Source organism: Vulpes lagopus, chromosome 6 (assembly GCF_018345385.1).
Source record: "Vulpes lagopus strain Blue_001 chromosome 6, ASM1834538v1, whole genome shotgun sequence".
NCBI classification, from domain to species: Eukaryota; Metazoa; Chordata; class Mammalia; order Carnivora; family Canidae; genus Vulpes; species Vulpes lagopus.
The window spans coordinates 40,714,105-40,724,707 of record NC_054829.1 but is presented as its reverse complement, the minus strand read 5'-3'; the positions used below and the strand labels follow the sequence as shown (position 1 = coordinate 40,724,707).

At 31.5% G+C, this 10,603-nt stretch overlaps 1 protein-coding gene across 1 annotated transcript in view; it reads right to left on the bottom strand.

Annotated features, from left to right (window-relative positions):
- Positions 1 to 1,653: 1,653 nt before the first annotated feature.
- Positions 1,654 to 10,603, bottom strand: part of EXOC5 (exocyst complex component 5) — a 59,304-nt gene continuing 50,354 nt past the window's right edge. Inside the window, exons 14-18 of the mRNA XM_041759766.1 lie at positions 9,848 to 9,968; positions 8,787 to 8,873; positions 5,699 to 5,807; positions 5,285 to 5,500; positions 1,654 to 4,646 (exon numbers count right to left, since the gene is read on the bottom strand). Of these exons, the coding sequence (XP_041615700.1) occupies positions 4,458 to 4,646; positions 5,285 to 5,500; positions 5,699 to 5,807; positions 8,787 to 8,873; positions 9,848 to 9,968 (722 nt within the window). The 3' untranslated portion in view covers positions 1,654 to 4,457. The remainder of the gene's footprint in view (positions 4,647 to 5,284; positions 5,501 to 5,698; positions 5,808 to 8,786; positions 8,874 to 9,847; positions 9,969 to 10,603) is intronic.

The window sequence follows — 10,603 nt, the reverse complement described above, 5'->3', positions numbered from 1 at the left end:
ACCCAAATAACAGTGTTAAAGTATACAGGGCTGAGTTTAAAAATACCAAACTTGTTAAGCCCAGAGTTATCAGCCTAACTGCTCCAAATCATCAATTAAAATTCTTACAATCTAATGTGTCAGGTTTCTCCCCTAAATTTGGAAAAAGAGAGGATTGATCCGTGTTAAGAATAAAAGTTAGGAGTTAAGGCAATTCTTAAAAGATTAAACATGTTATTTTTGATGACATGAAGATGACTACCCATTGCTAATTCACTGAGTACCTTTTCCCTGTATTTTCACTCTAGCATTCATTTAAAAACTACCAACTGCATTGAATAGTTAACACAATTGACAAACTTATGACATTAAAATAGTCTGTTTTTGAAGGTAGAAATACTGATTTCCTCCTATTTTCCAAGGTACAGTTGTCATTTATTCCTATGTTATAAAATATGATACAAAATACCTGGACTCTTTCTTCTGTAAAGATTATTAAGCAGACATAGTACTATAATTATGTAAAATAATACTCACTAAAGAGAACTTTTTAATAGAAAGATTTCTATTGAATACAAACTTAATATTAAATTAAAATTTCATGACCACTTATAAAATTTTAAAAACTAAATTTAAAAAGTATGATTACACATTGGAGACATTAAAAAAATCCAACAGTAAATTAAATACTGACCCTGCGTATCAACTTCATAGCCTAAACATTATAGTGAGAACCAGACATTGGATGAGAAGAGAATTAGATTAAGCAAAATCAGTGAGCCTATCAAAATAAAGGACCTATTTAAATGTTAAACAAGAAGAGTGTACGGAACATAAAGAATGAGTGAGAAAGGCTTAGGTTTCAATCTGAGCCTTTTATTAGCTATAGACCCTGAGTAGGTCTACTTAACGTTTTTGTGGCTTAGATGTTTCATCTGTCAAATTGAGATAATAGTACCCAACTTCCAAGACTGCTTTGGAATCTAATAAGATCATGTATACAAATGGTCAGCACAGTGCATGGGACTTGAGGAGATAAATGTAGCTCTGTTTTTATTATGCATTACAAGTTAAAAATTGCTGTTTTTACTTTATGTAGGATTATTTACTCTAACAACATGGACTGGTTTTTTTCTCCAAAGTATACAATGTATTTCAGGACTGAATTTCTCAAGCAGAGGGAAGTACTACAGAAATTGAATATAATTAACCTAATTGGGATAAAAGCATAAAGTGCTTTCTATGTCAAATTGTCCAAGAGAAATCAGGAGAATTCAGTTCACTTCTAGGAAACATCTCACATTTCTAAGTCAATGAGTAATAAATATATATGGGTAATATGCAGCCTACTTCTGTATTTTAAAAAGAAATAAATTCCCAGATATAAGCTTTTTAGTCAATGACAAATTATGCACTGATGAAACTTGCTTAGTTGTTCAAGCATGCCTTGGGCACTACCCTTATAAACACGACCACTCACAAAAGGTTTTGTGGCTTTTCAGAACCAAAATTTCTTTATCTGGATACTTGTAAATATTCTCCATCATAGATTTAAAAAAGGCATTTTAAGGAAGCAGTAAATTCTCTACTTTGAAACAATCTGATAATTAAATTATTTCACTATAAGCCAGAAGGCTGATAGTCAGATAGTGAAATATTTAAAGTGAAAGAGGAAAGAAAATCATTTAAATATATCATAAGTTAACATACTTAGCAGCTTTTTTTTAAAAAGGGGAAAGTGCCAGGGACTTGCAACCATGGTGATGCTCAAAATGAGGCTAATACTTGTCTTGAAATAGTCAGATATCTACTATCTAAAGATCCATCCAAGAGTTAGTAATTCTTCATAAGGACTATTCATCTACTCTGTCATAACTTATAGACGCTAGACTTCCTTCTTAAATTTGTGTTGTGTATTTCACTTTCTGTACCATTTTAGGCAAATATAATATACTCAAGTTGCAGAAAAATAACCTGCAGTGTTTTGGAGCATATTTTCAACTTCAAAACATTACCTAAATATTGCCTGTTAGCTCATGCAGAACTGCAGAAAACTAATGATTCTCCTTATTCAAATGTAGGCTAACGTTATTAATATACAAAGTTCCATTATTGCTGCTTAAAATTTTACCATATGCACGTGAAAAACATCTTATTGATCTCTTTTGAGTCGTATATTGTGGGAAAAATTTTATAGTGGCCACAAATATAAAAAATGCTTTAAAAACTGGAATACAAAGAATGCAAGGAATGCATAAGGGTTTATCCAACAAAAAGTTGCTTAGAGAAAGATAATCAGCTTAGGTTAAATTTCAAATCTTAGTTACAAAGTATTTTTCTGCTAAAAAAAGGAAGTGAGAAGACCTATGCTATAAAAATAAGGAACATCTTGAAAACTTAAATAGAAATAATTTATAAAATTAAGTACAGATATCCTAAAGATGTAAAAATGGAGTGAAATAAAAAAACAATTGCAGGGAATTTGTTTATTAAGCATTAATATTAACACTTCTAAGTATTCACTTATGAGTTTTCTTTGTCACTGCCTGGTCAATGGACATAATGGAAAATATTGCACAAAACTCAAGCATGGAAATAATAATTAACAAAGTATCTAAGCAACATGTATATGCTTTACATTTTAAAAATTAATCCAAACAAAATAATTTGAAGCACTTCTCTGATTTGGAAGTCTTAAAATGTTCTCATGTTTTATTGGTTTTTTTTTGTTTTGTTTTGTTTTGTTTTTTACAAATTGACACTGTACAAAGAGTTCAAATGGCCAGTAAAACTACTGCTTTAAAATTGTTGGCTTTAAGTAACAGAGGTATAATTTGAATTCACATCAGAGCTTTCTAAAATGGCAATAGTACAAGCATATGACTTTCTCTAGTATCCAAAATCTGCTCTGGCTCTCCCTTGGCTAAGGAATAGAAAACCAGACAGCCTTCTAAAGCTGCCATGATTTCCTAAAATGCTTTGATAAAAGTTGGCATACTTCATTTCTCTTCCTGACCTTGATAACACTGGGCTAAACAGAAAATGAAGAAAATTCAGTCAATAGTAACTTGAACAGTAGCTAGCACTGGACCTGGAAGTTTTGGTAAAATCGATGACCATTCAGAAACACAGTCTTAAAAGAAAAGTAGTTTGCCAAAATTAGGCAAAGAAGCATATATTAAAGGAAAAAAAATGCCAAGAATGAGCTGAACATTAAAGTTTATCTGTTCCTAGATTATGAACACAAAGGAAGCTGAAACACTATACAGATAAGAATGAATTCTTGCAGACCAAGTTTATAGAAATTGTAGAGTAATAGCCTTTCTAAATTTCCACTTGATGTTTAAAATTTTATAAGTGATTTATTATGTCACCATATTAAGCCAATTCAATTAACTCCAATCAGTAAGAACTGCTTCAGAAATGCCTTGAAAAAGATGACAGAAACTATAGATTTGAAAAGCAACCAGTTTTTACAAAGCTCATCTCTAGACTTAGAATATATAACACTATCAATTCCTGATTCCCCTTAAAATAGACTACCTATGGTTAGCCATCCCATCTTATTCCAGTTTAGCATTAGGAAAGAAATCTTAAAAGACTGCATTGTTGCTAAACACTGTCAATATTTCTTATATTTACCATTTAGAGTATACCTCACTTTACTTCCCTTGTAATATTAAAATAATGAATAAATATGGTCCTTTAAAGTCCTCCACCTTATCTTAAGTGAAATATAAAATAAGGTAGACTTATTAACTTCTTGCTAGCATTGGCTTAAAATCTGTTTACGAAATAAGAAATAGTAAACTTTTTTTTACCCAGAAAGCAGATGTATTCTGATCCATTCCTAATATCTACATAAAACATCTCATCATTTTAGTTTAGTTTATAACATTTTTCTTGGAATATTACTATTGTACCTCAGGAAAAAAATCCAATTAACCAACTACAGAAATTATGCTCAATTGTTAACCTTTTGAAAGAGGCAAAATTTCTCTAGGAAAACCTAAAGTAACTTGACTAACAATTACCAAGTGCTGAAAAGGTCATTAAAAATTGGTAAATAATAAATGCAGTTTTGCTGTATTTTACCATTAATGCAAAATAGGATGGTAAAATTTCCCAATAGAATATGTAAAAGAATGTCAACTGGAACACTGATAACATCTCATTTGTCTTCTGACACCAACATTTTCCAGGATGAAAACAGTGACATGTAGTTTCACAGAATTTAAAATTTAGAATTTGAAATTTATATGTTCAAGAATGGAATTAAAATTCAACTTCAGGTGAAAAAGCAAAATATGGCTGGTAGTGTTCAAATTTCAAATAAAATCTCAAGGGTAAGTATGGCTGCTGTTTCTCCAAACAGTCATTTTTCCATAAAATGTTGGCTTTGTCATAAGAAATCTCCTGTGCTTTCTATCAACCAAAGGCCTGCTGAAGTACAACATGTTTCCCTTATAAATTCAACCTCAGCTGAAATGTCGAGCAAGACGGGCAGATCTATAGTCAGCACGAAGTTGTACGAAGGAGTGAAGAATGTTCTTGTCCAGATTAGCAAGTTGTTCTCCTGAGCAGACTTGCTTTAAATTATCTGGAGCAACTACCAGAAGATTGCAAAGTGCATGCAGAGTATCAAAAAGCTGTAATACCAGTGGAATCTGAATTGAAATAAGAGAAGAAGAAAAAAACATTGAAATAAAACAATTTCTAGTTTTACAATTAGTTTATAAATTCTTCTCATTTATATACTCTTAGGACTGACTAATGTAGTAAACGTCAATACTAAAAATTATAAAAGCTTCTGAAAATGTTAAAACTCAAATATCTCAGAGTATATAAACTTGGTATAATTTTTTTGAAAAGATACAGGTCAATTTTCTTCAATAGTAACAATCATTTATATTTTTGTGGATTAGAATTAGTTACCATTAATTTAGTACTCTTCTTAAATAATTTAAACCTTAAGGTAAACTGGTTTCAGAGACACGCATGCGAAAAAAGAAAATATTTTCCTTTTGTGTGATATAGACAGCATTAGTTATGAAAATGAACAATGTCATTTGGACTGTGGAACTGAAATATGTCCTCATCTAAAATAAAGTACACAGCAAAAATGTGTTAAGACAGAAAATATGATTAGAACAAGACTTTTTCAGTTAGGATATATTAGGTCTGTCTCACTATGGTATCAACAAGTTGTAAACTTTTCTGTAGTGATTAAAGTCAGCATGTGTTTTTAATGGCCTGACTTATGATCTTGAGCCTATTTACAAATTTTATATTTGTGAATACATACCTTGAAGTCTTTGGCACACTTCCTATATTCAGCTACATCACAAATTGCTAACATGCCACCCATACAACTGTAGGAGTATTGTTGAAGATGCTCATAAATAAGTCGATGAAAACGTACTCCAAGTTCCATCAAAACTGTATCCACATTCTTCCCATCCATGGAATTTTTAATCTTTTCCACTTGCTTTCTTACATAAGCACAGACTTTAACACAGGCCTGTAAAATGTTTTCTACACTTATTACATAGAAATGTGTATCAGCTTAGCTAAGGAGAAAATACATATAGTGCCTCATTAATTTCTAAGTATAAAAGAAAAAAAACTTAGAGCACAGGAAGATATACCAAAGAAAATGTTAATGAAAGTATTAAGCATAGCAGATATTCTTACTAGCATATTGAATCGTTTTACTTACATTAGTATATTGAATCAAAACATTGTTTTCATCCTCTGGCTTAAAATCTGTTTTCTTTTGTTCTGCAGCCAAGATATGCTTCATCTGTCCAATCATACAATTTAATGTCCTGGAGAATTGAGAACACCGTATATTTGACCCATTATTTTATATTTACTTTAATTTATATTATTTATACTAAATTGAAATTATTTCATTTCAGAGCACCATAAAATTATTTACTATTGGTAGACTTCAGATTTTAGAAAAATAAATTCTAGGTCTTGCTAGCAATGAACTCTTGGTTTTATTAGCTTCCTGCTCTTGCCCAATACTTTATTTAAGGTAATCTTAAAGATCTTAGAAACTTGTCACTAACTTATTTCCTTAGCAACCATATATAGAGAATAGTTAGTATGAGGGGGAAAACAGAGGGTTTAAGACAAATAGCCAACGTTTGGAAGAACTGGTAAGAATAGGAGAGTCACACATTCTAAGGACAAGCAGGAGGCTAAACAAGTGGTACTAAAGACTCAGTTGAGAAATGAGAACATGGATTTATAGCAGTGTATTGATAATGCTCAAGTTACATGATATCATCCAACAGCAATCAGCTACCCAGTTACAGGAATAAAAGACAGCACTGGCCCAAAACTTTGGATCTGTAAGATAGTTAAGGATAATGGAAATAGTTTTTAGAGTAATTACAAGGGACTAACTTAAGAGATGGACCAAGCAACCTAAGTATAATAATAAATAAAGAAAATGATAGTAGATTGGCAAAATTCCCACTGAGGCCAGAAAGCAGGTTATGGAGTTGGAAGAACAGGAGGTTATGAGCAATGAGTGGGATATTCAAGTTTGAGGTTTTTGCTACCAATGATAATGAGGGCTGCAGGATATGAGTGTAGGTAACTAAAATGAAGACGATCAAGAATATGAATGGGTCAAACACATGGTAGGGGAAATAACTTACGATTTAAGGTTAAAAGGAAAATTGTGAGCCAGATGCCCAAATCCTCAAAAAATGTAGGACACTAACATAAATGATTGAGAGACAATAGCAGTAAGAGAAGATGCTGTGAGTTTTAAAGGCAAAGAGGTTCTGAAATAACACCTATAGATGGATACTGGTCTGAAAATATCAGAAGGGATTACCTCTTGGCCCCATGGTACATGGGTAAAAAAAATCAGAGGTTCATATTCATGAGACCACTACAGAATACTGTGCCTTCAATTAGTCAACAAGTGCAAAGACTGAGACTAAGGCTTATACAGAAAGATGTTAAGAAGACTCCAAGGAAATACATCTTTCCTATACCTTTGAAAGCTTAATGTAATCAACCTCCCCATATCCCAAATATAATTTTTCAGGTATTCTGAGGCAAAGCAAGAAGAAACAAATTAAGTTAATATGAGGGAGTTGGGTTAGGAAAATAAATACTTCTTGAAGTGATGATTATAATATATGTAATAATCATAAACATTAAAGTTCTATATATATATATATATAAAATCTCATATGGTTCTAACTAAAAAGAAAAGGGAGAGACCAGTTTTAGGATTATTCTAAGCATATAATTCAGTAAATTAATCTCAGTAATTAATTTTATAACATCCTTATTTTTCCTAGTTTTATTTTTCAATTTTATTTTTCTTTCCCTCATTATCATATGTTGTACGGTACTTCTTGATCTTACTAAGAGGATAATTTGGGAGGTGAGCTGAAAGTTTGATACTACTGATAAAGTAAAAATTATTTATTTCCATTAAATACAGTGGATTCCAGGCTATCCTTATAACAGCACTGAAACTAACTTGCACTCAAATATGCTTTCCTAAATAGAAGAGAAAAAAACAGAATTATAGTAAGTAAAAAAGATATGCCCAAATCTAGTAGCATGGGCTTTGAATTTGAGTTCCAACTCTACCACCATTAACTGTATGATCTTGAGCAAATTACTTAATTTCTTTAAGCCTCCATTTCCTCATGTGTAAAAGAAAGATAGCATTTCCTATCCAATAGAATAATACATGTGAAGGTCCTTGCACTGTGTCTGGCACACAGCAAATGCTTGGTAAGTGGTAACTATCACCATCATCATCAATATATGCCCACTATGTCATCTCAAGAAAGGATAAAAGACCCATTGCTCTATGCTATTAACAGGTAATTACAGAAAAAGTAAACAAAAATTTTTGAATGCAGAGTTTGGATTCAATTAATGAAATTTACTTACAAAAAACTAGTATATTTATTTAAACCATTTCAGATATAGGCCTGAAAATTCTAAATGAAAATAAAATCCTCTATGTTACATACCATTTTTAAGGAGTTTGGGGAGAGAGAGAGAGAGAGAGAGAGAGAGAGAGAGAGAAATAAAGAAGTGAAGGAGAAAGTGGTGGCTTACAAAAATGGTTTTCAATTGAAACTAGTTTAAAAGTATACCTAAATATACTGAAAACCATTTTCATGTTGCATTTATAATGGTGTTTTTACGATTTAAAAAATAGAAGAAAAGGGGAGGTGCTTGGCTGGCTCAGTCAGTAGACTACATAACTCTTGGTCTCAAGAACTGTGAGTTCAAGCCTCATGTTGGGTGTGGATTTTATTTTTATTTTTTTATTTTATTTTATTTTTTAAAAATTATTTATTTATTTATGAGAGAGAGAGAGAGAGAGACAGAGGCAGAGACACAGGCAGAGAAAGAAGCAGGCTCCATGCAGGGAGCCCGACATGGGACTCAATCCCAGGACTCCAGGATCACGCCCTTGGTCGAAGGCAGGTGCTAAACCACTGAGCCACCTAGGGATCCCCTGGGTGTGGATTTTAAAATAAAATCTTTAAAGGGGTGCCTAGGTGGCTCTTCAGTTAAGCATCTGACTTTTGATTTCAGCTCAGGTCATGATCTTAGAATCATGATTGAGCCCTGCATCCAGCTCCCCACTGAATGTGGAATCTGCTTGAGATTCTCTCTCTCCCTCCATCTTCCTTTGACTTCTTCCCCCCACTCTTGCTTTCTTTCTCTCTAAAATACCTAAGTAAATCTTTAAAAAAAACTTTAAAAAACAAATAAATATAAGAGAAAAGGTAAAACTGATAACTTGCCTATCAATGCCAGTATCCAATTTCATCTCCATTTGTTCAATTATTTCTTTTTTCTTCTGAAGGCATTCAGATAACTTAGGAGAAGAGCTATTCAATGTTTAAAGGGGGAAAATCACATTAGTAGCCTTATAAAAGTTTTTCATGTGCACATGTGTATTGTTATACATTTATAAATACACATATTTTATTTTAATTTGCTTACAAATGAAGAAGCACGTAAGAAGTAATTACTATGCCCAATTCAATACTAGGAAATTATGTGGTGTTACTATGCCTAATAGTCACACCAGGAAAAATTAACTAGTTAAATGAGAAGGAAAAAGAAGATTTAGATTTGTTACTTTCATCTCAGAGACAATATTCCTTAAGAATATAAATATATGTGATTTTGAAATTTTGGGATTATTTGGTTTCCTTTTTAATTAAATATCTGGATTAACAGTAAAACAAAAACAAACAAAAAAACCCCATACGACATCAACAGAGTCTTTAGAATACATAGTAAATTACACTAATTAAAATTTGGAGAATAATAGCCAATCCAGTTGTATTTAGGTTTCCTACATTTTAAAACAAACTGATAATCATAGTTGCCTTCTGAATGCCATTTAAATGTCAAAAACACCTAAAATATTAAAAAATATGCAACTCTAAAGTTATGTGAACTCTTTGCTATGTGGCATTACAGCTCTTAAGTGTAATTCAGGGATAAGTCATCTTTATCTTGGAGAATGTTTCTGGACTAATTTCTTGGCATATCAATGTATACAATAAAATGTTTAAAATTTTATCTTTTATATATTTTTCCTCTTTTAAAAATTTTTTCCTCTTTAGTAATAGTACACACACAACTTTATAAGGCATGTTCATATAATCTCTACCTTATTTAATCCTTACATGCTTTAAAAGTTCACATAAATTGATAGGAAGATATAAACAAGCCTTATTGAATGCCTTATTAAAATCTGTCCTATTAATCTTATAAAATTTTTGTTGTGTATCTTTATATGTAAAGCAGTATAATATTCATTGAAATACCAACAAAAACCAATTTGACTAACCTTATTAGTGGCATAAGGTGATCATTAAACTGCTTGTCAAAAAGATGAAAAATAGTATTGGCCTGTTGTACAACGTCCAAAAAATAGAGATTTGCATTCCTAGAATCTGAAGAAGGAATTCCTAAAATTGGAAGGCATGTGTATATTAGAATCATACCTGAAGAATTTCACCTTGGCAAAAGAAAAAAGAATGTGGTATCATGAATAAAGGTAACTGCTATTTTAATAAATCAACAATGATTTTTGTGGACAGAAGAGAAAATTAAGCTTAATAACTTAATAAAATTAATCCAAAGTTTCTACATGTAAATTTTCACTATCTACTTAGTCTTCATTATTTGCTGAGATAAACCAAAAATAACTCAATAAATGAATCATCTTGGACTGTATCTTCTCCTTTCCTTTCTCTGTTCCACATGAGCCATGCATATACTTCCACCATTTTTCTTATAACAAGGCCTCATTATCTCTTATAAGAGTTAAAGTAATTTTTTATTAGTTTTCTAGGTTCAAATAACTTTATCTTTCCTATGTATTGTTGCCAGAGTAATGTACTTAAACTTACACATTTCACTCATCTTGCTATTATTTCCTCAAAAATATTCAAAGTCTCTCCACTGTTTACAAAATAAATTCTTGATTTTTAGCATGGTACTCATGCACTGCAACATGCTGACTCCAAGACAGACAGCTGACCTCTCCAAATTTCAGTTTCCTCCTTTCTTAAAAGAGCAATAGATAAACTCTAAGCTCCAC